The following is a 27,494-nucleotide window of genomic DNA, read 5'->3' as shown; positions in this document are numbered from 1 at the left end:
AAACCTTGTAATTGTCCTTGCAATATGTTATTTAAACACGTTTTGATTCCCAAACGGACTTTTCGATTGGCGGCCGTTTAGATATTGGGGACAATACGAAGCGAATATTTACAACTTCTTCCAGGGTTCCTCCCTCGGTCGTCCACTAGGTGGCAGTATGAGGCCATGAACCTCTGCCTCAATGACCAGCCGGTAAGTCATCCCAGGTCAATTAGCTCAAGCCCGGTCGATGATCGTTAATAAATGATTTGCCTTGACTGAGTGTGGTTGGATAACGAGTCCACCCCCGGGGTAGACTCAAATCGTCTCAAACGGTATTGTCTTTTTCAGTTTAGTTAAACACGGTAACGTAGGTTACTTCTGACACGATACTTGTTAATAATGAAGTTAATAAATTACCACTTAATTATTACTTATGACACTTATAAGTGTGTGTACATGCACATTTGTTGATCTCTGTTCAAACACGAGCCGAGTTCAAACAGCTGTAATTGGCGCGTGAAAGTGCACACGAGCAGGAGACGTATCTGTCCGCTGTTTGTTGACTCTTTCTTCAGAGTTCAACTAAATGGATTTGACATCCCTGGAATGTCGTTCATGAACCTGACCTGACATGTTTCTGTGTGTGTGAGTATGCGTGTAGCTTAGTGAATGAAGCAGAGGTTAGAGTTAGGCTGGTGTATCTAAAAATAATATCTGAAGGCTTCTGTAGATTTAAACTGAACCATGATTAACACATATAATGGATCTGTCATCCTGCTATGTTCTGTAGTCCAGTTTGAGTTGGAACCTGCCTTCATGTTCCCCCCCTCCCCCCACCCCCCCCACAGCGCTCCTCCAGGAAGGTCTGTTCAGGGTCAGTGGGAGCTCCCGCAGTGTGGAGCTGCTCAAGCAGCGCCTGGAGCTCGGCCAGGACGTGGACTTCCTGTCGGAGGCGGAGCCTTGTACGGTGGCCAGCGTGGTCAAACAGTACCTGAGGGAGCTGCCAGGAGGTGTGCTGGGCAGAGAGCTGCAGGACCACGTAATGCAGCGGCACCAGGGTGAGGAACTGAGCGTGTGTGTGGGAGGATGTACCTCATTTACATGACATTTACATGTAGTCATTTAGCAGACGCTCTTATCCAGAGCGACTTACAGTAAGTACAGGGACATTCCCCCCAAGGCAAGTAGGGTGAAGTGCCTTGCCCAAGGACACAACGTCATTTGGCACGGCCGGGAATCAAATCAGCGACCTTCTGATTACTAGCCCGATAATCAGAAGGATTAATCAGATAGTAATCAGATCTGATTACTAGCCCGATTCTCTTACCGCTCAGCCACCTGACTCATTTATGATGGACTGAATATTTAGACACTTGAAAATGTGTGTGTGCGTTTGTGAGCGTGTGTGTGTGTGTGTGTGTGTGGTGGGCTTAACCCTCGTGCTGCCTTCGGGTTACATGACCCAAAGGTTCATAACGAACCATCGTTGTGTTTACCCAATTTTACCCAATACAAAAACAAATAAAAATAATTTTCTTTTAACCATTCCAATGTGGGGGGTCTGAGACAGCCATACAGTTAAAAGAAAATGCTTCACTTTGTTTTTGTATGAGGTAAATTTGTCGCAATACGACGGTGGGTCACAATGACTGATGGGTCAGAATGACCCGAAGATAACACAAGGGTTAAGGTGGATTTGTGTGGGAGCAGCATAAGGATCTATCATTATGAGACCGTGACGACCATATGACTCTAACACAATCACTATCATTATGAGACCATATGACTCTAACACAATCACTATCATCATACTCATTACACCACAATCTCCTTAATAACCCCCTTATATCTGGACCTCCATCTAGGAGGCTATAAATAAAGCTTGTTTACTTCAGTTTGAAACAGTTTCCCAGGCCTTCTGTCCTGTGTGATGAGTCATGTGACTCCTGTATCTTCCTGTCGCTCAGTGCTGCAGCAGAGGGCCAGCCTCGCTGAGTCTGGGTGTGTGTGTGCACAGCATGCTGTGTGTGTGTGTGTGTGTGTGTGTGCAGCATGCTGGGTGTGTGTGTGCAGCATGCTGGGTGTGTGTATGTGTGCAGCATGCTGTGTGTGTGTGTGTGTGTGTGTGTGGGTGTGTGTGCACAGCATGCTGGGTGTGTGGCAGAGATGGGAAGTTACCAAGTACAAATACTTTGTTACTCTACTTAAGCAAAACATTTTAGTGTCAGTACTTTACTACACAATTTATTGACAACTTTTTACTTTCACTCCTAATTTTTTTAAATGATTATCTGTACTTTCTACTTCTTACATTTTCAAGCCAGGCTCTGGTGTGTATGGTTACACACATCTCTCTGTGTCTCTTTGTGTACAAACATGGTGGTGTGTGTGTTAATGGGTGGAGTGACTTGGATGGAATATCAGAGTTCAGAGTCCACACAGTGTGTGTTCTAAGAGTCCATGCCAGGTACCCTGCTGTCTGCTTTTATTACACACTGTCTGTCTGTCTGCTAAATGACTAAATGTAATGTAAATGTAACCCTGGTCCTGCTACCTTAACCCTGGCCCTGCTACCTTAACCCTGGTCCTTTTACCTTAACCCTGGTCCTGCTACCTTAACCCTGGTCCTGCTACCTTAACCCTGGCCCTGCTACCTTAACCCAGGTCCTTTTACCTTAACCCTGGTCCTGCTACCTTAACCCTGGTCCTGCTACCTTAACCCTGGTCCTCTTACCTTAACCCTGGTCCTGTTACCTTAACCCTGATCATGCTACCTTAACCCTGGTCCTGCTACCGTAAACCTGGTCCTGCTATCTTAACCCTGGTCCTGTTACCTTAACCCTGGTCCTGTTACCTTAACCCTGGTCCTGTTAACCCTGGTCCTGCTACCTTAAACCTGGTCCTGTTACCTTAACCTTGGTCCTCTCTCTCTCTCTCTCTCTCTCTCTCTCTCTCTCTCTCTCTCTCTCTCTCTCTCTCTCTCTCTCTCCTCTCTCCTCTCTCTCTCTGTGGAATGTATTTTTGCTATGTATATCTCCAGACTCTGTGCGTCTTATCTGTGTGTGTTTAGTGTTCTTAGTTCCCTGTTTTCACCTTGGCCTGCTTTTGCCCCCCCCTCCCCCCGCCTGCATGTGACTGTTGTTCACGTGGAAGTTTTCTGCTGATTTGAGCATGTCTATGTAAGGACTTCGATATCAGAGGAATCGGTTTTGTGGTCATTCTGTATCCGTTGGCGCATTTTCAGCCAAGGTCCTCGGGCATTCAACCCAAGATGGTATCGCTCTCGAACTTGGTTAGAGTACTCAGCCAAGCTAGATGTATGTTTCTGCTTCCCCTGTCGACAATTTGGAGCCAGAAATGATAAAGACATCACCTTCACAAGACAAGGTTTTACCAATTGGAAAACGCCAATGTTTATTTTACATAAAGCTCAAAAAGCTATTCTGCGCTCAAATGAAGGGCAAAAAATGTTGCTCTCGTGCTATGCGCTCTTGCATTAAGTGTGGAAGTCCCTATCTAGCAACACATCAGACCCAGAATACGTCCTAGGTTTGGGCTAATCCCTGAATGTTTACAGTCTGGCTCCGCACCTGATTAACACTTGGATCGATAAGCAGTCTCAAAAATGGTATCCTGTTACACACATCTCTCTGTGTCTCTCGGTGTGTACAAACTTTGATACCAAAAATGGTATCAATATAAAAAATAATACGATCCCCTTCTATAATCATGATACCACCCAAATCATGTTCACTGCACCCCCAGTCAAAGCAGGCTGCATCCGGGCCTGGATGGAAGGCAGTTTCAATAAAGATGGGAAAGCGAATGTTTGTGCTTCAAGGAGTAAAACCGGTATATACCGGTGTTATGAGGCGATTAAGTGCATTTTGACACAAACCACAGAGATATTAATGCCAAATTTATCCTCCAAGAAAAATTGCAGATTGTCCGAGAATTAAAAGGCGGACTGCAATTGCAGCAGAATAGACCCTATGTTCACAAAAGCTACAGCTAAAAGGGAGGTTTTTACATCTCCTGTATGTGTGTGTGTGGGAGGGGAAAGAATGTGTTTGTGTGACAGGGAAATGATTTATTATGTGACACTCTCTCTGTCTCTCTCTCTCTCTGTCTCTCTCTGTCTCTCTCTCTCTCTCTCATACACACACACACGTCAGCTACCCTGTTGTGTGTGTGTTTTTGACCACTGACCAAATAACAAGATGCTTGTCCGTTTATGACAGAGTTGTTTTTGTGTGTGTGTGTGTGCGTGCGTGCTTGGTGTGTGTGTGTGTGCGTGCCTGGTGTGTGTGTGTGTGTGTGCGTGCCTGGTGTGTGTGTGTGTGTGCGTGCAGAGTGTGCAGAGGAGCTCTCCTGTTCGGACCTGAGCGATCTCCTGCACCGGCTCCCAGACCTTCGTCTCCTGCAGTACCTCCTTCTCTTCCTCACCCAGGTGGAGAGCCAGCACGCGCACAACCGCATGACCGCCAACAACCTGGCAACTGTGTTCGGACCCAGCGTCTTCCAGTGAGTTGAGGAGGGGGGCGATGGGTTGCCAGGTTCTCTCACATATGTCTGTGTCACTCGCTTTGTCCCTCCGTTTATCTCTCTCTTGCACGTATCACCCATTTCTTACTCTACCTGTCATCTTTATTTCTCATTCCCTCTCGTCCCCTCCCTCCCTCCCTTCGTCTTTCCCTCTCCCCCTGTACTTCTCTCTCCTGGTTTGAGTTTAAAGCTTCCACCTAAGGGGGCGCAGTGGCTCAGGCAGATGTAGCATCTTAGCATAGCATTAGCTATGTAGCTTGGTGGGCCAGGGTATTAGCATAGCATACCTCCTTCACCACAGATATAAACATCACCACAGGAATCCTGAGAGCGCTCGTAAATGTCAGCTTCACTAGTCGGGTCGTCTTCAACATGAAACGGCAACTGTTTGAAGACTTACAGCCCTGAACCAGCTTCTCTGACTGACGCTTGTTATGACAGGAGATTGAGTCAGTTATTCATTTGAAGTACTCATGACAAATAAACAAATAAATAAATAAAACTCTACCTCTCACATAAAAAGTCATGATTTTGTGCCACTGAAGAAAGCAAATGAAAGTTTTATATGGCGGCAAAATGTCCAACCTTGTTCAGTAAACGTTCATTAGAGCTCACCAGTCTCTCAGTGCCCCCCTCACCCTCTCTCCCCCCTCACCCTCTCTCCCCATCTCTCTCTCCCCCATTCTCCCCATCTCTATCTCCCCCTCTCTCTCTCTCCCCTCTCTCTCCCCCTCTCTCTCTCCCCCCCTCTCTCTCCCCCTCTCTCTCCCCCTCTCTCTCTCTCCCCCTCTCTCTCTCCCCCTCTCTCTCTCCCCCTCTCTCTCTCCCCCCCCTCTCTCTCCCCCTCTCACCCCCCCTCCCTCTCTCCCCCAGAGTAATGGCCATTTTCTGGCAGGTGCTCATCTCCCTCTGACCCTCTCATCCCCCCCCTGTCCCCCTCACACACACACACTACCCCCCCTCACACACACACACTACCCCCCTCACACACACACACTACCCCCCCTCACACACACACACTACCCCCCTCACACACACACACTACCCCCCCTCACACACACACACTACCTCCCCTCACACACACACACTATACCCCCTCACACACACACACTACCCCCCTCACACACACACACACTATACCCCCTCACACACACACACTACCCCCCTCACACACACACACACTACCCCCCTCACACACACACACTACCCCCCCTCACACACACACACACTACCCCCCCTCACACACACACACTACCCCCCCTCACACACACACACTACCCCCCCTCACACACACACACTACCCCCCTCACACACACACACACTACCCCCCCCTCACACACACACACTACCCCCCCTCACACACACACACTACCCCCCCTCACACACACACACTACCCCCCTCACACACACACACTACCCCCCCTTCACACACACACACACTACCCCCCCCTCACTCACACACACTACCTCCCCTCACACACACACACACACTGTCCCAGCATGGCTGCTCCCTCTAATAATAAATGGAGATTCCGTGCGAAGACCGTCCAGGCTGTGCAGCGGAGGGTTCCTATTGGCCCAACGCAACAGGAAGTCATCATCACCTTCCAGGGTTCTGGAACTCAGATATTGTACAGTGTGTTCTTTCCACAGCAGGTGGAGTGTGTGTGTGGTTTTACATGAAACGCACACCCGCCCTCCCACACACCCACACACACACACGCTCCCCCACACACACAGCTGCTGGGTGGAAGAACTCTGTGTCTCCTAGCGTACCAGAGGACAGCTGTACTCAGCTGACAGCTATACTCAGCTGACCCGCTCTGACAAGGAAGTTTGTCCCTCAGAGACTCCGTAGGGAGGAAGAAGTTGACGCACCCTGCTGTAATAAGACGTGGTTAAAAACCTCCCCCTCTCTCTCCCTCTTCTCCTCCTCTCTACTCAGTGTGTCTCCTGGCCTGGATGGGATCAGGGACCAGATCATCTGCAACCAGATCATGACCAAGCTCATCCAGAACTACAGCGCCATCTTTCCCCACCAGCACACACACTCAGACAGAAACACACACCCATACAGAAACACACACTCAGACAGAAACACACACTCAGACAGAAACACACACGCAGACAGAAACACACACGCAGACAGAAACACACACACAGACAGAAACACACACATAGACAGAAAGACACGCTTGAGCAGAAACACACAAACTGACAGAAACACGCAAACGACCCAAAACACGCACACAGACAGTAAAACACACATGCACCTGAACACGGATGCACCCCAGCAAATGCTCCCAGACACGCCCCTGGCCCCGCCCCTGGCCCTGGCCCTGCCCCTGGCCCCGCCCCCGCCCCCGCCCACAGACGCTGATGAGGAGACAGGAGGCGACATGGCCGTCCGCTCTGCTGTGATCGTGGTCAGAGTACGTAGCAGCTTCACATCTTTAGCTCTTTAGAGGGACCTGTGATGTCACTAGCAGGACCTGTCCAATAGGAGCCGTAGGTCTGCGTGCCACTTCCTGTTTGCTGCCCTGCTGCTTCCTCCCATGCCTCGCATTGATTGGTTGATCGGTTCCTGCTGCTGAGACAGGAAGGGCTTTGATCGCAGGTGATATTTTTAGTCTGGCGAAGAAAATATTTGATCTCTTCATGAAAGTTACGTAAATACAGAGAAATATAAAGATACAGAAAAAATAACCACACTCAAGGGAGGATTATATCTCACCTTTCACGTTTGACACTAAACGTCCCTCAAAAGCAGTTTGTGAGAAGCGCCCTCCACGTGAGACGCACCCACATGTCCCTGTGAGGACGACCACAACATTGTTGTTGTCTGAATAGGGTTAGGCTCGAGACCTTTGCCCCCCGCAGTCTGACCTCTGTCAGGGCTGTGTGTTGACCAGTGGGACAACAGCTGACCTTTGACCTTGAGGTGTTGTTGTGAACCACATCAGACAGGTGCCAGGTGGGGTCTGTGAGACCCAGCTGGTCGCCTCAGTCAGGCTGCAGGGTCTGGAAGCTTCTACACCCAGCAGGGTCTGTCCAGAGAGCATTGACAGATTTTATGTTGGTGTGTGTGCGTCACCTTCACACACCCCGCTAAGGAAGACTTCCAACTCCAGCACCCAGGCTAAAGAAGAGTAAAAAAAACTTCCTGAAGTAAAACATGGCTTCTTGTCACTGCCATGAACAACACTTCATACTTCACTCTGGATAAGAGTGTCTGCTAAATGACCAAAAAAATGACTAAATGTTCACACAGTAGCACTTGAGCGCTCAGAGTGTAAAGTGTTGCATACCCTGTGTTACACACACACACACACACATACCCTGTGTTACACACACACACACACACACGGTCCCCCTGTATCTGTTTCTGACATGGTTCTGGCGAACGCTAATTCAGACTTCATGTCTGTCTCTGTCATGAAACACAAACAGGACCAGCTAAAGCCGTATGTCTGTCAGCACTGCAGCTACACAAGAAATGTCTCCCTAAAGCTCCACAGCTCGGCTGTTGGAGTAGAATGGTTCACCCCCCCTGACGGCTGGGACAAATTAGCAGGACCCCAGCACAAGGCTGGAGATCTGCCTGCTATCTGGGTTTCTCGTCAGCAGGCTGCTAGATAACAGGTGTGTTTCTAACCTGTAGAGGGCCTCTCCACTCAGGGACAAGCGCTTCCTGCAGTTTTGTCAATCCTTTTTTTTTTCTCCTCAATACAATTTTTGTTGTTCGGAAGGAGAATGTTTATTGCGATGAAACAAAACATTCCATTCTCACGGCAACTGCAACATTAGAATTAGTGTTGTTGACAACATTGCTAAGCCTGTGAACCTTTGTAGTATCTGCACAATGTTGTTAAGAGTGACAATCTTATGCAAGTGGCTGCTTTTCTGAGAAAACTCAAACAGGTAGGTTTCTTATTACAAGAACTTTCAAAGAAATATGTCAACACTTCTGAAGCAATAAGTCAAATGGGCAGGTTCAAATCCAGGCAGAAGGGAGAGGGGGTAAATCTCTAACCAGGTTAACCACTTCAGCCTCTTTAGCTCGGTTAGTCGTTGTGATTGTGTGGTTTTCTCATTTGGTCACTGAGTTTTCCGGTGTGTAAAACCAGCTCAGTACTTGTCAAGAGGACAATGCATCCTTTTTGGTCTATTTTCAGCCATGCAACTGTTTATCATAAACACACTGCCGATCATTATGTTCGCTTGTGAGTTGTCAGTTATGAGTTACAGTTGACATGGAAGTCACATTAATAAGTTACACTTTTACATTGTGTTAATTTTGCTGACACTTTTAATCCAAAGCGACAAAAACTGCAGGAAGAAAGTGCTGCTAAACCATGTGAACTCACCCATGACCCTTGACCTATAAACATCAAAATCCATACCTGACCACCACCTCACTGTTCAGTACCTGGGGGTTAAATAACTTGTGTTAGTGTCTGTGTAGAGAACACCATTAGCCTCTTTTCAGTCCCCATTTAGTCATTAACGGAATCCAATTTATTCCGGAACCCAACTGGGCCGTTTCCATTGACGACCTGGGCGTCACAAAACCCATAATAGTGTTCATTCATTGGCTGTGTAGTGGGATGGATATATCCTTCTGAGGTGTGTGAGCCAGAAGCAGCCAGCAGCTCCACATCCAACCAGCAGCTCCACATCCAACCAGCATCTCAGCTCCAACCTGGACGTTTCCAGAGCTCTGGGGTCCGCTTTCTTTTCACTTCACCCCTCCACACACACAGTCACACGGCCGACACACACACGACTGTGTGCTTTAACTGGTCTATCTGTGATGTCAGAGGTGGCCCTCTCTGTAAAGATGGCTTCTCAGAGATGAGGAAGGGGACCCACTGTGACCTGGCTGTCCTTAGGGTCAGGTGTTTTGTTTACACGACCGACTCTGGACGCGTACACCCTCTGGAGTTCAGGAAGGTAGGAAGAGGGTTCCGAGGGTTCTGTTGTTTCTTTGTGGACCAGCTGTGCACCTTCCTGGCGTGGGCCTTTTCTCACCCTCCTCTCTGCTTAGCACGTGTTTTCTTTACCTGAGCAAAGGTTGCAGCTGATGATTTGATTGCTGTGTGTGTGTGTGTGTGTGTGTGTGTGTGTGTGTGTGTGTGTGTGTGTGTGTGTGTGTGTGTGTGTGTGTGTGTGCGTGTGTGTGTGTGTGTGTGTGTGTGTGTGTGTGTGTGTGTGTGTGTGTGTGTGTGTGTGTGTGTGTGTGAGAGTGAGTGAGTGAGTGGACACACAATATACGTATGACAGTGCAGGAATGGAACGAATATTTTTGCCTTGTGCCCGTCACACACTCACACATAAACACACACAGACTCAAGTTCCAGGTGTAAGTGTCTCACCTGCCCCCCCCCCCCCCAGGTGAGGAGACGGAGCAGTGAAACAGACCAGCAAGCCTCGCTGCCCCACCCCAGTCGCTCTGCCGGTCTGCCCCAGGTGAGGCCCCTCCACCTGGCCCCTCGGGGCCCCGGGGCCTCCCAGGCTGCTCCAGAGGCCCCTGCAGGTCACCAGGCCCCCTCTGACGCGCGCCTCCTCCACACCATGGAGGCTCTCTGCAGGTCAGTGTGTCTTCATACGACACTAACTCAGTGAGACGTGTCAATGTCCAACTAGTCACTAATCTTTTATTTCTGTGTGTTTATTTTAATATGTTGGGGTGGTGTGGTTGTTTATAATGCACAGAACTGCCCGTCTAACCGAGCTCAAGGCGTTTTAGTTTGGACCTCCAGACAAGCGACTCACCTGGAGTAGTTAAGCTTGACTCTCAGGAATGTTTCAACCGTAGGTTTCAGTTTTGGAATGTGGATTGTTGCCATGGACGATTTTGGTTTTATTTTATGACCGCTATTGTAAAAATTGTAAAAGAATTGTAAAACTTCTGAAGCCTTTTGTCTAAACAAACTTTGACTGTTTTCCTAGAAGGGTAAAGGTTGAATGCAATGAGTCACATAAACCTGAACTTTGCTTTTGAGTGTCAAAAGTGACTCAAATTATCAAAACAAATAATGATATACAATAATGAAAAAATATAAATAAATATATATACTTCATAAAGAAATTAAATGACCATCAACCAGCTGTTAACTATCAGCACAGTTGTTGACATTAAGTTAAATGTTTCTAGATGTTATGAGTATGTACAGAGCACTGTCAGACTTCACTGTGTCTGTCTGCTCCTGGGATGGTTCTCAAACGAGTTGATCTGAAGTGAACGCCAGTTTGTCGTTTCAAAACTCTGTCTGGGGTAACCAGGACGAGGTCACCTAGGTCAGAGGTCAGTAACGTCCCTCTGGCTCCTACGTAACTTCAGGATTAGTTATACAATATATAGTAAGTAGCCTAAAACTTTATAGAGTTTCAAATAGGGTTTGAGGGAAGAAGGGAGGGGGGATTGAGAGAGAGGGAGGGAGAGGGGGTGAGAGAGAGGGAGGGAGAGGGGGTTAGAGGGGGGAGAGGGGGTTAGAGGGAGAGGCGGTGAGGGGTAGAGGGGGGAGAGGGGGTGAGAGGGAGACAGGTTAGACGAGAGGGGTGAGAGAGAGGGAGAGGGGGTGAGGTCTGAGGGGGTGAGGTCTGAGGGTCTGGGGTCTGGAGGGACTGGGGTAGAGACGCGATGTGTTTGTGGCATCCAAACGCGCTTATTAAAAGTATCTGTAACTGGAGCCTGCGAGCGTCAGGTGTCTTTACGTCTGGGAATAGCCCGGCTAGGGTGCACTGGTGCTGGGGTGCCTCTGCCTGCCTGCCTGGGGGGGTCTGGAGGTCTGCAGGATATAAAAAAAGTTTAGAACAAAAGTTTTGAAAAATCTTAACCCTAACCCTACTTGATGAGGACTCTGTACTCTATTATACTCTTCTCTGCTTTACTCGGTATTACGTTTCTTTGTTCTCCTCTCCCCTCTACTCCTCTCTCCTCTCCCAACCACAACAAAGTAACATCCCTGAATGTCAAAATCTGATTTAGACCCATGGGAGTAAATCAAACATATTTACTGAGCAAACAAATGCTACGAGCGAGGAGATGCTACGTTGAGGTATGTGGTTGTTTGGAGAGCTGCCGTATCTCATCACACTCCGGTGACCTTTTGATGTGTCACAGCCTGGAATCATGCCAGCAATACATGAACACCATACATAACTCACGTTATGACACTGTCTAACATGCATTGCAACCACACTCATAAATACTTAGTTAGATATAGCCTACTTGTGCTGATAGTTCCTAAACATACGCTAACATGCGCAAACATATGTTCACATTCCGCTCTGCTTTGCGAGACATTGACCAGGGAAATATTTTTAGATTAAAGATGCTGTAAAGTGGAATTGAAAATAAGTTTTAAGTTCATCACACCACAGAATGTGTTGTTAACTACCCATCCAAATTCGAATGGAAAAAAACACAAGTATGATAAATTAGGCTTTGAAATTGTGAGAAAATGAACAGGAACAGGTGTTTTCCCTCATCAAGCAGGTTATAGCTTTCCTCACCTCTGACAGGAACTGTAAATCACTTTTTATCGGCTGGGGGGGTCTTTCCTACGTCTTAAACGCTCCCCTCGTGAGGTATCGGTTGAACGATACCCCGATTTCATGACGGGAGTTCCTTGTAGCTGCATGTGTTTTTGCTGGCTAGCTGTTCTGACACAGTCGCTGTACTGTAGCTACATATTTAGTCTGTTTCTGACCGTCTCTGGGTGGAGGGTGCCTTGCGTCAGGATAACATGATCCTGGGGACGCCTGCAGTTAGAGGGGTGGCTCGGTCTGGGGACGCCTGCAGTTAGAGGGGTGGCTGGGTCTGGGGACGCCTGCAGTTAGAGGGGTGGCTGGGTCTGAGGACGCCCCCTCTGTTTGGGGACGCACGCATGTCCTAACCACAACCCAGCTGGCTGAGGAAACCGTGCAATCCAGCGGTGGAGATCATGCTACTGTAGCGCTGGGCCTTAGAGTACCGTTCCTTAACACGTACCATGTGATTATCTGCTGTTAGCCCACTACTCATGACTTGTATATGCAGCAGACTTTAGCTGCCTTGCTTCTCCAAGCTACCACTAAATACATGGAGCTTCCTTGGTGTCGTTTAAATAACAGCTGCCTTCAAAATGAGTCAGTTGGCGGAGCGGTGAAGGAGTCGGGCTAGTAATCCGAAGGTTGCCAGTTCGATTCCCGGTCATGCCAACTGACGTTGTGTCCTTGGGCAAGGCACTTCACCCTACTTGCCTCGGGGGAATGTCCCTGTACTTACTGTAAGTCGCTCTGGATAAGAGCGTCTGCTAAATGACTAAATGTAAATGTAAATGTAAAATGACCTTTTTCCAAAACAAGACAATTCTGGTTAGAGCTATTCTTAGCACAGGCTTGTCAGATACCTTAATGTCAATATTGAAGCAGTTACGTCTCCTAACACAGAGGCCAGTTTTCCATTCAGTTTTCATACCTACCCTCTCCCCTTCCCTCCCTCCATCCTTGGAAGTTCTCTCTCACCCCCCCCCCAGGTATGTGTCAGCTCCCTGTGCAGCACACAGCTGGAGGCAGCAGGGCCAAACTGGGTCTGAGGCAGCAGGGCCAAACTGGGTCTGATGCAGCAGGGCCAAACTGGGTCTGAGGCAGCAGGGCCAAACTGGGTCTGAGGCAGCAGGGCCAAACTGGATCTGACAGAGAGACAGTGGCTCTGACTTGGCTTCATTTATTACAGTGTCTAATCTCTGTTAGGTACATTCATATTACAGTGTCTAATCTCTGTTAGGTGCATTCATATTACAGTGTGTAATCTCTGTTAGGTACATTCATATTACAGTGTCTAATCTCTGTTAGGTGCATTCATATTACAGTGTCTAATCTCTGTTAGGTACATTCATATTACAGTGTCTAATCTCTGTTAGGTACATTCATATTACAGTGTGTAATCTCCAAGCCACATGTAATCAGTGGAGATTATGTAAAGAGCCAGATGGGAGGTGAATATTTGGATGATTCACTGTGAAGGCAATGTATAGTTCTAGTCCCCCCCCCCCCCCCCCCCCCCACTCATCATTCACTGGTTCCCTGGAACTGGAAACTAAGGGTAACCAAGGCCTGATCAGAGCAGAGAAGGCTTTAATCTGAGATTTCCATTTCTCTGTCTGTCGTCATTTATTCATTGTGTGATTATTCCCTTTTTACATTTTTGAATTAGTGTGACGTCTAAATTCCTTTTGAGTTATATTTCTTTGTCATTTTGGGGTCAAAGTCAGGGTCAGGGTTAGGGACACAGTGTTTCGCTCAGGGTTAGAGTCAATCAGACCATGAACCTAGCCATGGAAACAGGGAAAATTACCTTCTTAATGAATTCCTGAACGTTATTTTGCCAGTTTCGGCTACGAGTAGAAAAAAGTCTGTGAAAAGAGACATTTTTCCTGGAATCTGGAATCCATGCTCCGCTGTTCCCCGAACCTGCAAATCAACCTTGAGGACGCTTTGCCATGGCAATGGTAACCCAATGGCATCCCATCATTTCCACTAGGGTCAACATAGCAGCAGCATGTGAACCCATCACGCAGTTAGCGTCTTAGCGGTGCACGTTGGGGTGCATGCCAGCTTCTGTGTGTGGTTGCCATAGCTATCTGGCTCCTGTGTGGTTGCCATAGCTATCTGGCTCCTGTGTGGTTGCCATAGCTATCTGGCTCCTGTGTGGTTGCCATAGCTATCTGGCTCCTGTGACATGATCAAGCAGAGGTTTTCTGAGAAGCAGGGGGGGGAGGGCTTCCCCTCCCTGCTGGTGTGGCGTCTCTGTCCCGGGGCAGCGAGGCGTCTCTGTCCCGGGGCAGCGAGGTGTCGCTGTCCCGGGGCAGCGTGGTGTCTCTGTCCCAGGGCAGCGTGGTGTCTCTGTCCCGGGGCAGCGTGGTGTCTCTGTCCCGGGGCAGCGTGGTGTCTCTGTCCCGGGGCAGCGTGGTGTCTCTGTCCCGGGGCAGCGTGGTGTCTCTGTCCCGGGGCAGCGTGGTGTCTCTGTCCCGGGGCAGCGAGGTGTCTCTGTCCCGGGGCAGCGTGGTGTCTCTGTCCCGGGGCAGCGTGGTGTCTCTGTCCCGGGGCAGCGTGGTGTCTCTGTCCCGGGGCAGCGTGGCGTCTCTGTCCCGGGGCAGCGTGGTGTCTCTGTCCCGGGGCAGCGTGGCGTCTCTGTCCCGGGGCAGCGTGGTGTCTCTGTCCCGGGGCAGCGTGGCGTCTCTGTCCCGGGGCAGCGTGGTGTCTCTGTCCCGGGGCAGCGTGGTGTCTCTGTCCCGGGGCAGCGTGGTGTCTCTGTCCCGGGGCAGCGTGGTGTCTCTGTCCCGGGGCAGCGAGGTGTCTCTGTCCCGGGGCAGCGTGGTGTCTCTGTCCCGGGGCAGCGTGGTGTCTCTGTCCCGGGGCAGCGTGGCGTCTCTGTCCCGGGGCAGCGTGGCGTCTCTGTCCCGGGGGCAGCGTGGCGTCTCTGTCCCGGGGCAGCGTGGCGTCTCTGTCCCGGGGCAGCGTGGCGTCTCTGTCCCGGGGCAGCGTGGCGTCTCTGTCCCGGGGCAGCGTGGTGTCTCTGTCCCGGGGCAGCGTGGTGTCTCTGTCCCGGGGCAGCGAGGTGTCTCTGTCCCGGGGCAGCGTGGTGTCTCTGTCCCGGGGCAGCGTGGTGTCTCTGTCCCGGGGCAGCGTGGTGTCTCTGTCCCGGGGCAGCGTGGTGTCTCTGTCCCGGGACAGCGTGGCGTCTCTGTCCCGGGACAGCGTGGCGTCTCTGTCCCGGGGCAGCGTGGCGTCTCTGTCCCGGGGCAGCGTGGCGTCTCTGTCCCGGGGCAGCGTGGCGTCTCTGTCCCGGGGCAGCGTGGCGTCTCTGTCCCGGGGCAGCGTGGCGTCTCTGTCCCGGGGCAGCGTGGCGTCTCTGTCCCGGGGCAGCGTGGCGTCTCTGTCCCGGGGCAGCGTGGCGTCTCTGTCCCGGGGCAGCGTGGCGTCTCTGTCCCGGGGCAGCGTGGCGTCTCTGTCCCGGGGCAGCGTGGCGTCTCTGTCCCGGGACAGCGTGGCGTCTCTGTCCCGGGGCAGCGTGGTGTCTCTGTCCCGGGGCAGCGTGGCGTCTCTGTCCCGGGGCAGCGTGGTGTCTCTGTCCCGGGGCAGCGTGGCGTCTCTGTCCCGGGGCAGCGTGGTGTCTCTGTCCCGGGGCAGCGTGGTGTCTCTGTCCCGGGGCAGCGAGGTGTCTCTGTCCCGGGGCAGCGTGGTGTCTCTGTCCCGGGGCAGCGAGGTGTCTCTGTCCCGGGGCAGCGTGGCGTCTCTGTCCCGGGGCAGCGAGGTGTCTCTGTCCCGGGGCAGCGAGGTGTCTCTGTCCCGGGGCAGCGTGGCGTCTCTGTCCCGGGGCAGCGTGGTGTGGTGTTCACACACAGCAGTGTCGGAAGAACAGGGCTGGTTTGCTCACGCTGCAACGCAAACACGTCCTCACCAGCCTCCTTGGTTCTGGTGTTGAGTGGCAACACAGGGTCAGGGCCAGGGACCAGGAAGGGTCAGGGACCAGGAAGGGTCAGGGACCAGGAAGGGTCAGGGACCAGGAAGGGCCAGGGACCAGGAAGGGCCAGGGACCAGGAAGGGTCAGGGACCAGGAAGTGTTAGGGTCAGGGACCAGGAAGTGTTAGGGTCAGGGACCAGGAAGGGTCAGGGACCAGGAAGTGTTAGGGTCAGGGACCAGGAAGTGTTAGGGTCAGGGACCAGGAAGTGTTAGGGTCAGGGACCAGGAAGGGTCAGGGACCAGGAAGTGTTAGGGTCAGGGACCAGGAAGTGTTAGGGTCAGGGACCAGGAAGGACCCAGCTGCACCTGCAGGTCAGGTCCTCATCAGGCAGCGCTCGCTTCCCCACTGCAATCACTTTCACTGATTGTCTTGATCCATCTGTCAATTGATCAGTCTGTATCTTGTCAAGTATTATATCATCATCAGTACAGTGTTTAGTAAGACTGGAGGACATCATTATGACCAGAAGAAACAGACCTACTGCAGAAACAAAAAGTCTAGTCAACATTCGTGACAGTGAAGGTTACAGAGAATAGACTGAATCTGTGAAGTTGTTTGGTGAAAACGCCGGAAGTTTGTCCAGTCTTGACCCCCCCGCCAGTCATGCCGTGCCCGCCGGTCAGTCTTTACTGTGAGTTTGTCTTGGGTATTTTTCCGTTGCCTCACGTAGGGTGCGCTCCGTTTCCAAACCCCGTCACTGAGCCTCTCATCCCCTCTGAGGTACGAGCGGGGAACAAGGATTTCCTCTTTCACAACTCATGACGGAACACATTACTTTAATACGATTTCCAGACTGTGTAACACCATCTAAGAACATAGCTGCATTCCTTTCTTCTTTTGGGGGGGGGGGGTTGGGAGAGGGGTGGGGCTGGGGGGGAGTGCGGTGGGGGGGGTTCCTGCTGAAACTGTTGCGATGTGTGTCGATGAAGTTGAAACGATGACCACACAATCACACACACACACACCCATTGTCTAACACACACCCTCACATGCAGACCCACACACACCCTCACACACACACACTATGTTCTGAAAGGATGAGCAATGTGATGAGATGTGGCTGTTTGAAGTCTTGTGAACTTTGACCCACTTTGGACGGCTGAAGCCGGTTCACTTGAAACCCAAATCCTGTATTTTGAAAAGGGGCTGGCTGTTCCACCCAGTATAGGTACCCCCCCCCCCCTCGAGGAATACGTGAAGTTGTGTCACGTACTGGAAAAGCACCCGCTGCCAAAATATTTCCTGAATGTTTCATTCTGCAGCATTACCACCTGGGTATTTAGTACCGCTATTGTTTACTGTAAGAAGTGGCTCAACTCATCTACAACCCATGATTGGAGGATTAGCGTTTGTGTTTTAGCATCTTTTACCAGTTTTATTCATTCTCTCTCTCCCCTAACTCTCTCCCCTCCCTCTCTCTCTCTCTCTCTCTCTTTCTCTCTCACTCCCCTAACTCTCTCCCCTCTCTCTCTCTTTCTCTCTGTACCTCTCTTTCTCTCTCTCTCTGTACCTCTCTCTCTCTCTCCTAACTCTCTCCTCTCTCTCCTAACTCTCCCCTCTCTCTTTCTTTCTCTCTCTGTACCTCTCTCTCTCCTCTCTCCTTTATAAGCCGATATTACTGTGCGTCCCACTGATGGGAACGATTGTGCTACTGAAGTTTTCAGTCTCCCCGCTCTGCTCGCCCTAACCCCCGGACAGACTGCCCCTAACCCCCGGACAGACTGCCCCTAACCCCCGGACAGACTGCCCCTAACCCCCGGACAGACTGCCCCTAACCCCCGGACAGACTGCCCCTAACCCCCGGACAGACTGCCCCTAACCCCCGGACAGACTGCCCCTAACCCCCGGACAGACTGCCCCTAACCCCTGGACAGACTGCCCCTAACCCCCGGATACGTCTGTCTACACCAGCAGCAGGAAGCAGTTGGAGTTTCTGAGAAGCATGTAAACAATCTTTGACGTGTGCCCCATCACGCGCTGCCCCTCACACGAGAGAGGTACAGTGAGGGGCAGCGCGTGAGGGGCAGCACGTGAGGGGCAGCGCGTGAGGGGCAGCGCGTGAGGGGCCACACAGTATGCTCCTGCTGGGTGCCTCCTGCTGGGTGCCTCCTACTGGGTGGAGGGTGGTTCCCCTCCTGCTCTCAGGAGGGCAGGGTCTACTGTACGCTCCTCTGAGGCCACTGCCTCTCACCATGACCCCACCACGACCCCACCACGACCCCACCATGACCCCACCACGACCCCACCACGACCCCTGCACTCCTCTGAGGCCACTGCCTCTCACCCTGACCCCACCACGACCCCACCATGACCCCTGCACTCCTCTGAGGTCACTGCCTCTCACCATGACCCCACCACGACCCCTGCACTCCTCTGAGGTCACTGCCTCTCACCATGACCCCACCACGACCCCTGCACTCCTCTGAGGTCACTGCCTCTCACCATGACCCCACCACGACCCCACCATGACCCCTGTAGTCCTCTGAGGTCACTGCCTCTCACCATGACCCCACCACGACCCCACCATGACCCCTGTAGTCCTCTGAGGTCACTGCCTCTCACCATGACCCCACCACGACCCCACCATGACCCCTGTAGTCCTCTGAGGTCACTGCCTCTCACCATGACCCCACCATGACCCCACCATGACCCCTGTAGTCCTCTGACGTCATTGCCTCTCACCATGACCCCACCATGACCCCACCATGACCCCTGCACTCCTTGGACATTTCAGGCTGCATTGTTGTGTGGTGGATTCAGTTGCGATGCAGATTATTCGACATTGTTGCACATTGAAGATTACAGATGAAATGTATGATTTAAATGTTATTCTTCTGAATATTATATCCACAGTACAGTAACAGTAGAAATGTAAATAACATGATGATGAAGGTCAGCTGACAGGTGATGATTGTGTGTTCCAGCTCCCTGGAAACAGACAGATCCATCTCTCCGTTCTACATGAGGTAAACACTCTGCCCTTGTCTCCTTAGCAACAGCCAGCATGTTGACACGTTTACAAACTACAAATCCACAAATCCACTCTGGACCCATACACACACACACACCTAAGTGAGAGAGGGAGGGAGGGAGGGGAGGGAGGGAGGGAGGGAGGGAGGGAGGGAGGGAGGGAGGGAGGGAGGGAGGGAGGGAGGGAGGGAGGGAGGGAGGGAGGGAGGGAGGGAGGGAGGGAGGGAGGGAGGGAGGGAGGGAGGGAGGGAGGGAGGGAGGGCAATCTTTCCCTCGAAAGCAAAACACGACTCTGGAAAAACAAGTCTGTTGTCAAACATTATTAATTAGCAAGACAAGACTGGTGCTCATTAGTGTTGTTCTATAAGTATTACGTAAGTATCAAGTCTAAATAGGACAACATGATACGGAACTCCACAAAAACTAAACTGTTACCATCTGTCATTTGGATGGTTGGTGGGGAATGGTGAATGCTTTTAGACGTTCCTCGTTCAGGTGTGGTGGTGACCACACCTTGACACACCAGCCCCCAGTAGGAACCTGTAAGAACCTGTTTCTGACACTTGATCCTCCACTGTCCCTCGGCGACGACACCTGGCCTTATGTCATCACTTCCTGTTTTGAAGCAACGTGAGATGATGTCATCTAAGCATCCTTGGGGCTGTTGGTTCAAATTCCCAAACCGACCTATGGAATTAGACCTCGCCTGAGTTTGCAACTTGAGAAGACATGGTCATCTTCCTGGTTATAGGTCTCCTACATCATCCCCTCCTCCTCCCCATTTTCCTCCTCCAACTCTTCCTCCTCCTCTCCTCCTCCTCCTCCTCCTCCTCCTGTCTCGTCCTGTTTTCCCTTCTTAATTCACTCACACAGAGGGCTTCATATAGATTATATATACATGTATATATACAAATAGATAAGAGATCTATATAAATAAATAGATAGAATCACTGTGAACTGTCAGCTAGCTAGAATCTTCTCTGATTGACTACATGAGTTGGGCTTGCTAGCCAGCATTTTCCCAAGTGTCCATCACTGCCCCCACCCCCCGTACCCCAATTAGCTGTTGCTACCCCCAGAGAAAACAATCTTGTCTGCCAGCTGTTGCTGTTGTCGTCTGTCACCATGGATACAGTAAAGCAACACCAGGCAGACGTGATTTTGACCTTCGGTGTGGTTGTTATTCTTCTCCATGACCCTACCATCTCCCACCCCCCCACCCCCCACGGCTCCTTCCAAACTAGAACAATCCTCCACTGCTACCGTACTGGAAAAGACAAAGCAGGTGTCCTACCCGTCAGAGTGGAGGACACAGTGTGTCAGTGGTCAGAGTGGAGGACACAGTGTGTCAGTGGTCAGAGTGGAGGACACAGTGTGTCAGTGGTCAGAGTGGAGGACACAGTGTGTCAGTGGTCAGAGTGGAGGACACAGTGTGTCAGTGGTCAGAGTGGAGGACACAGTGTGTCAGTGGTCAGAGTGGAGGACACAGTGTGTCAGTGGTCAGAGTGGAGGACACAGTGTGTCAGTGGTCAGAGTGGAGGACACAGTGTGTCAATGGTCAGAGTGGAGGACACAGTGTGTCTAGAGGACGTCCAGCCAAGTCACACAGAACTGTGACTGGAGGGACAGGATTGCGTTCGATTTTCTTGTTTCTTCCTGGAATGTGTGTGTGTGTGTGTGTGTGTGTGTGTGTGTGTGTGTGTGTGTGTGTGTGTGTGTGTGTGTGTGGGTGTGTGTGGGTGTGTGTGGGTGTGGGAACACGAGTGGTATCTTACCAGAGTTGTGTGTATTGGCATGGGTGGATGTGTCATGACAACTTTTCACCCAGTCACGATGAAGATGATAACTGCCTGATCAGCTCGCTGGCTAAATATGGCCGACAACCAACAGCAGTTGGTTCCTTCCTTCCCTCCCTCTCTCCTTCCCTCCCTCCCTCGCTCCCTCTCTTCTTCCCTCCCTCCCTCGCTCCCTCCCTCTCTCCATCCAATCCCTCTATCTGTCATCTGTGCTGTCACTGTCAACACGGCTGTTGTGAGTCAAACAACATGTCTGTCCAGTAATATCCGTCAGAGTATGTACCCTGCCAAGAAGAAGCTGCCCTCTGTGTGGTGCTGGATGTAGTCAGCCAGGCTGCCCTCTGTGTGGTGCTGGATGTAGTCAGCCAGGCTGCCCTCTGTGTGGTGCTGGATGTAGTCAGCCAGGCTGCCCTGTGTGTGGTGCTGGATGTAGTCAGCCAGGCTGCCCTCTGTGTGGTGCTGGATGTAGTCAGCCAGGCTGCCCTCTGTGTGGTGCTGGATGTAGTCAGCCAGGCTGCCCTCTGTGTGGTGCTGGATGTAGTCAGCCAGGCTGCCCTCTGTGTGGTGCTGGATGTAGACAGCCAGGCTGCCCTCTGTGTGGTGCTGGATGTAGTTAGGCTGGGTTCTGAAAGACCAGGAGCCGTCTGTGAGATTTGGCACCTTACTTTTTTCCTTGTATGTTAGAAGGGTGTTTGTGCGTGTGTGTGGTTGGGGGTGTGTGTCTGGGTGATTACAGCTCACAGGTAGTCATGGCAGCCAAACAATTAGCCTGCACCTTGGCAGTCTCCTTAAGGGGCTTCATACTGTACACACACACACACACACACACCCACACACACACACACTCTGCGCTGTCTGAGGTTGGAGACTGGGCCTCAAGGTGTTTAACTGTTACTCAGTGACCTGTTATGACCACCTGTCTCAGCTGTGATAATACTCTACACTTCTCTCTCTCTTCTCTCTCCCTCTCTCCTCTTTCCCTCCCTCTATCTCCCTCTTTCTCACCATCACCATCTCTCACAGTAGCCACCTTTCTCCTGTTCACTGCCAACCAGACATAGCAAAGTAAGTACCCAACCCCCCCCCCCCCACACACACACACACACACACACACATCGATGACCACAACCAGCCAGGTTTAGGAACACAGACGACATTGTATGGCAGAGTTTTCCTCTGGGAGAGTGAGGGAAGAGAGACTTCATATTTCAGATGCTTGATAGCGCATAGCGAATCAGATCATATAACCTCTCTCTTATTCTCGCTCTCCTTCTGTATCTCTCTCTCTCCTCTATATCTCTCTCTTCTCTCTCTCTCTATATCCCCTTTCTCTCTCTGTCTCTCTCTCTCCTTCTTTTAGTAGTTTTCTAGAGAGAACCATTCGCTCGGCTGTGGAGCAGCATCTCTTCGACTCCTCGTCCTCCAGAGGTCAGAGTTCAGAGGACGACCCGTCGCCCTCCCCCAGCCCCCCAGCGCCCTCCAGCCCCCCGGCCCCCCCCAGCCCCCCGGCCCCCCCCAGCGCCCGCCAGCGTCACCGGCAGCAGAGGCAGCAGAGGCAGCAGGACAGGAGGCACGCCGCCTGGCTCCCTGGGTCAGCACTCCTGTATTCATTCTGTCCTCATGCTGCTCTAGTGGGAATGACCCAGGTTCAATTCCCTTCTGGCCCCTCCTCCCTGCCAGGGAAACTCAGACTGTTGAGGAGTGGCCAGGTAAACAGTATTTACCCAGCAGCTTAAGTCTTCTCAGCTGGTGTTTTGGTTTAGTCGCGTTCTAGAGCCCTGCCGCCAGTCTCTGAGGGGCATGTTCCTGGAGGTCAGGCTGCCTGTGTCTCTGAGGGGCATGTTCCTGGAGGTCAGGCTGGCGGAGAGAGGCCCGGACGTGAGGGTCAAACACAGATTAGACACAACAACGTCAATAGAGACGGATTCTGTGTGAGTGTGTATGAGGATGTGTATGAGTGTGTATGAGGGTGTGTGTGTGTGTGGGTGTGTATGAGGGTGTGTGTGTGTGTGGGGGGGGTAAACAGAATTAGCAGCTGAAGCTAAACAGAGGGTTCCTGGGAAGGTATAGTAGAGGGGACAGCTGTGTTCTTTACCTCTGGGACTCAGAGAGAAAGAGATACGGAAGGAAAGTGTCTGATTCCTTCTCTCTCTTTCTCTCTCTCTCTCTCTATCTCTCTCTATCACTCTCTCTCTCTCTCTCTGTGAGCAGATCTCCGTCTCTGCTGCAGCAGAACCCAGACAAGGAGAACCTCCTGTCTGTGTTGGGGGACGACAGGAAGGAAGAGCCGGTGAGCGGGGTCCGGGGAGGAGGGCAGGGCCCCCCCTCCAGAACCAGGCTGCCCAAACCCTGCTGCGCTCGGGGACCCCTCCTCGACAACCAGCACACCCTCACCGTGAGTCTCTCTTTTTTCTTTTTCTCTCATACCAACCTCTCTCTCTCTCTCTCATACCATCCTCTCTCTCTTTCTCCCTCATACCATCCTCTCTCTCTTTCTCCCTCATACCATCCTCTCTCTCTCATACTGTCCTCTCTCTATCTTTATTATTTGTTTTCACAAACCCTCCCGGACATGCTTGTATCTTGGAAACGCACAGTCATCGCTTTAAATTGTTTTTCTCACAGAAAAAAAAACCCAGGGCAACTGCTGACCCTTGAAGTTTAATAGTCTATTTTGAGAAACCGGACCCAGTCTTGGAACTCTGACAGGTGGACAAAAAGGTTGGGCTCTTGGGCTCTGATGCACGTGCCTCTCTGAGCTAGCTAGCTGGCTAGTGCACCGCTAGCTGGCTAGTGCCCCGCTAGCTGGCTAGTGCCCCGCTAGCTGGCTAGTGCCCCGCTAGCTGGCTAGTGCACCGCTAGCTGGCTAGTGCCCCGCTAGCTGGCTAGTGCCCCGCTAGCTGGCTAGTGCCCCGCTAGCTGGCGGTGCTGGGAGCTATTATGACTCAGTAGTTGTGGTGATGCTTCACAAGAACAGCTCAGAGTTGGAGGGTAGTGGCAGGGGAAGGCAACAAGGGACGCTTGTTCTCTAGCTGTTAGCTGTTAGCAGTTAGCTGTTAGCCTCGACTTGAAGTGGAGTGGAGCAGCACTGTGCTGGCTGTGAACGCGCTAAGACTCACACGCTTACATACACACGCTAACATACACACACTAACACGCACGCTAACATACACACGCTAACACGCACACGCTAACATACACATGCTAACACGCACGCTCTCACACAGACTCATGCATTTGCTCTTGCTTAACAGGTACAAACACATTATCTCTCTCTCTCTCTCTCTCACACACACACACATCTTCCTAACTCTCTCACTCCATCACACACTAACAAACACACTTAGATGCAATAACTGTGCAAATTGCAGGGCAGAGTCATTCAAGGTCTAATTAGTGTTTTTGTTTTCACCCACAACTCCACAACACTTATTGCTGTCGTCATGGGGATGGGGGGCGTCTCTTATCTGAAGCTTGTTCTAGTTTTGTGTGCAAGGTTACCGTAGCAAACAACTGTAGTGTGTGTGTGTGTGTGTGTGGCACTCTTCACTGTCACTGGATTGTATTGTCGGCTTTGATTCGATAGATTTGATTTAAGTTAAACCAACAAAGATAGTATTCAACCAAGGTATTCATCTTGAAACTGAGAAATGTGCCATTAACGTAACTTAATTACATATTGAGAAAAATATCACAAACGTGCTGTGTCATGGTGTTGTAGGCTCCTTGGTATTGGTTAAGAGGCAGGAAGTGATTTATCAGAAGCAGCAGGGTCATGTGATGAGACAGGAAGCAGCAGGGTCATGTGATGAGACAGGAAGCAGCAGGGTCATGTGATGAGACAGGAAGCAGCAGTGTCATGTGATGAGACAAGGCTTGTTGAGGAGCCTCTTGAGAAGTCTAAGCATGTCAACTGTGCGTGTGAGTGTGTGTGTGTGTGTGTGTGTGTGTGTGTGTGTGTGTGTGTGTGTGTGTGTGTGTAAGCTGGTTGATTTTATTCTAAGACATGCAATCATATCCGACAGGTGTGTGTGTGTGTCTTATGTAAGAGTTCAGACACCCAATACTGTTACACAGCTCTCATAGTGGCTCAAGGTGTGGGGGGGGGTCTGATGCAATACAAGGTATCAGTGGTGGGATGATGATGTGATGTGAGCTTGGATATAGTTCAAGACTGATCCCGGTGGAGTGTTTGTGTGTGTATATGTATATATTTTTTTAGACAGTTGGAGAGAGAGACACATTTAGTAAAGTTGACCTAGAAGGCCAGTGGAATTATACATAAAACAAGCTTGTCTTGTCCTCCTCCTGTCCTCCTGTCTTCCTGGCCTCCTGTCCCCCTGTCCTCCTCTGGTCCTCCTGTCTTCCTGGCCTCCTGTCCCCCTGTCCTCCTCTGGTCCTCCTGTCTTCCTGGCCTCCTGTCCACCTGGCCTCCTGTCCTCCTGTCCCCCTGTCCTCCTCCTGTCCTCCTGTCCCCCTGTCCTCCTCCGGTCCTCCTGTCTTCCTGTCCTCCTGTCCTCCTCCTGTCCTCCTGGCCTCCTGTCCTCCAAGCCTCCTGGCCTCCTGTACTCCAGGCCTCCTGGCCTCCTGTCCTCCAGGCCTCCAGGCCTCCTGTCCTCCTCCTGTCCTCCTGTCCTCTTGGCCTCCTGTCCTCCTCCTGGCCTCCTGTCTTCCTGGCCTCCTGTCTTCCTGGCCTCCTGTCTTCCTGGCCTCCTGTCCACCTGGCCTCCTGTCCACCTGTCCTCCTGTCCTCTTCCTGGCCTCCTGACTACAGTCCCCTTGGTATTAACACAGCACTTACTTACCTACCGAAATAGAAAACAGTTATTTACTGTTAAGTTCAAAACCAAAACAAGTCATCATGACAGCTGCTCTGTGCTTGTGTACCGGTCCAGAGGAGGGGAGGTGCACCCGGAGACTGCCATCGTGACGGAGGTGACATCATCATGGAGTCACGAGGACACAGGTATGCTCCTCGCTGACGCCACACCTGGGGGATATCTGACACGTGCAGGTAGACACAGCTCACCTGCTCACCTGCTTACACAGGAGCACTGTTTTATAGCAGGGTAGAGTAAGATAGGATAGAGAAGGGTTGGGTAGACCAGCAAAGGTCAACCAAATACATGTATTTTACATATGTATACTAAATGACACACACACACTTAAGAAGTTGAGTTCCCCGCAGGCTGACGAGAGCTGCTGTGGCTGCGTCATATGACGGGGTAACTCCTAACTGGATGGAAAAAGAACAAAAATGTGATTTCTCTGTCTCTCTTTTCCAGGAGTGATGGTCAAAGCGATGGTCTACCTTTATCACAGGTGAGCTTTACTGTTATCTCTATAGTTGTCCTAAATCCGCTCTCTCTCTCTCTTTTTCACACTTTCCCTTTCTTTCTGACTTCCCTTCAGCCTCACCCTCTCTCACTCCACCCCCCTTCCCCCAACGCACACAAACCTCTATCTGTCTTCCCTCCCCCTTTCCTGACCTTGTTCTAAATCTGATGTGTTGTACATTGTAGATGATGACATGGCTGACTGGGTTCCCGCAAGGGGGGGGGGGGGGGGGGTGAGAGAGGGGTAGCATGTTACCAGGTCTGGTGGTTAACAGAATGGAGAGAGGGAGAGGGAGAGGGAGGGGAAGGGGGAGGGGGAGGGGGAGGGGGAGGGGGAGGGGGAGGGGGAGGGGGAGGGGGAGGGGGAGGGGGAGGGGGAGGGGGAGGGAGGGAGGGAGGGAGAGGGAGAGGGAGAGGGAGAGGGAGACGGGTAGCACCATCTCCCTAACCCTGGAATGTGAAACATGTCCAACTTCAACTAGATAAACATCACATTACCTCCATATTCCATACATGACAGCAACTAAAAAACCTTCCCCGTCTACAATCAGTACGTTCATCATCAGTAAATAAATGTTTTACTGTGGTAACATTGGTGCGAAGCAAGATTTTTTGGGGGAAAAACTGTTTAAAAAAGTGTGGAAAAAAACTTTTAATAAAAAAAGGTTTAAATAAAATAAAAAATTAAAAAATTAATTACTAAAAGTTTTTAAAGGTTGGAAAAAAATTATCGAAACAAGTAAAAAAAAATACGGTTTGCATCATTGATGAGTACTTGATTAGTACGAATTATTGCGTATATTCATATTGAACATTTATGTACACACAATACCTGATGTCATCAGTCATCCGTTACCATGACAACGTTTCAGAGCCCTGCCTTGCACTGACATACCACCGTTGGGAACAGAACTGAAAGCTTTCTGTGTAACGGCTCCTGTGTACAGTAATATTTAGTGTTCCTGAACATGTTAAGTAGTGCATGTTAAGTAGTGTGTGTGTGTGTGTGCGCTCTGAGCACACACACACACACACACACTACAGCAGGGCCTGCTTTATCAGTGTGCTCTCTCTCTCTCTCCCTCTCTCTCAACTGCTGTATCAGTGTGCTCTCTCTCTCTCTCCCTCTCTCTCAACTGCTGTATCAGTGTGCTCTCTCTCTCTCGCTCTCTCTCTACTGCTGTATCAGTGTGCTCTCTCTCGCTCTCTCTCTACTGCTGTATCAGTGCTCTCTCTCTCTCTCCCTCTCTCTACTGCTGTATCAGTGTTTCAATGTTTCAGTTTCTGAACAGACTCCGCATGCTACTAGCCGACAAGCTCCGCATGCTACTAGCCGACAGGCCCCGCATGCT

General features: G+C 51.1%; 2 protein-coding genes across 2 annotated transcripts in view; both read left to right on the top strand.

Moving 5' to 3' along the window:
- The window catches only part of zgc:154142 (uncharacterized protein LOC555481 homolog), a 22,497-nt gene extending 17,987 nt beyond the window's left edge, over positions 1 to 4,510 (top strand). Inside the window, 2 exon segments of the mRNA XM_067251108.1 lie at positions 831 to 1,040; positions 4,335 to 4,510. Coding sequence (XP_067107209.1) covers positions 831 to 1,040; positions 4,335 to 4,510 — 386 coding nt within the window.
- A 2,284-nt stretch (positions 4,511 to 6,794) lies between these two features.
- The window catches only part of fam13a (family with sequence similarity 13 member A), a 36,242-nt gene continuing 15,542 nt past the window's right edge, over positions 6,795 to 27,494 (top strand). The window contains exons 1-8 of the mRNA XM_067251107.1: positions 6,795 to 6,959; positions 9,922 to 10,118; positions 18,965 to 19,006; positions 21,830 to 21,871; positions 22,167 to 22,397; positions 23,018 to 23,201; positions 25,702 to 25,772; positions 26,092 to 26,128. Of these exons, the coding sequence (XP_067107208.1) occupies positions 6,795 to 6,959; positions 9,922 to 10,118; positions 18,965 to 19,006; positions 21,830 to 21,871; positions 22,167 to 22,397; positions 23,018 to 23,201; positions 25,702 to 25,772; positions 26,092 to 26,128 (969 nt within the window). The remainder of the gene's footprint in view (positions 6,960 to 9,921; positions 10,119 to 18,964; positions 19,007 to 21,829; positions 21,872 to 22,166; positions 22,398 to 23,017; positions 23,202 to 25,701; positions 25,773 to 26,091; positions 26,129 to 27,494) is intronic.

Source organism: Osmerus mordax, chromosome 14, assembly GCF_038355195.1.
Source record: "Osmerus mordax isolate fOsmMor3 chromosome 14, fOsmMor3.pri, whole genome shotgun sequence".
NCBI classification, from domain to species: Eukaryota; Metazoa; Chordata; class Actinopteri; order Osmeriformes; family Osmeridae; genus Osmerus; species Osmerus mordax.
Note: the sequence above shows the minus strand (reverse complement) of the source record. Positions and strands in the feature narration are given on the sequence as shown.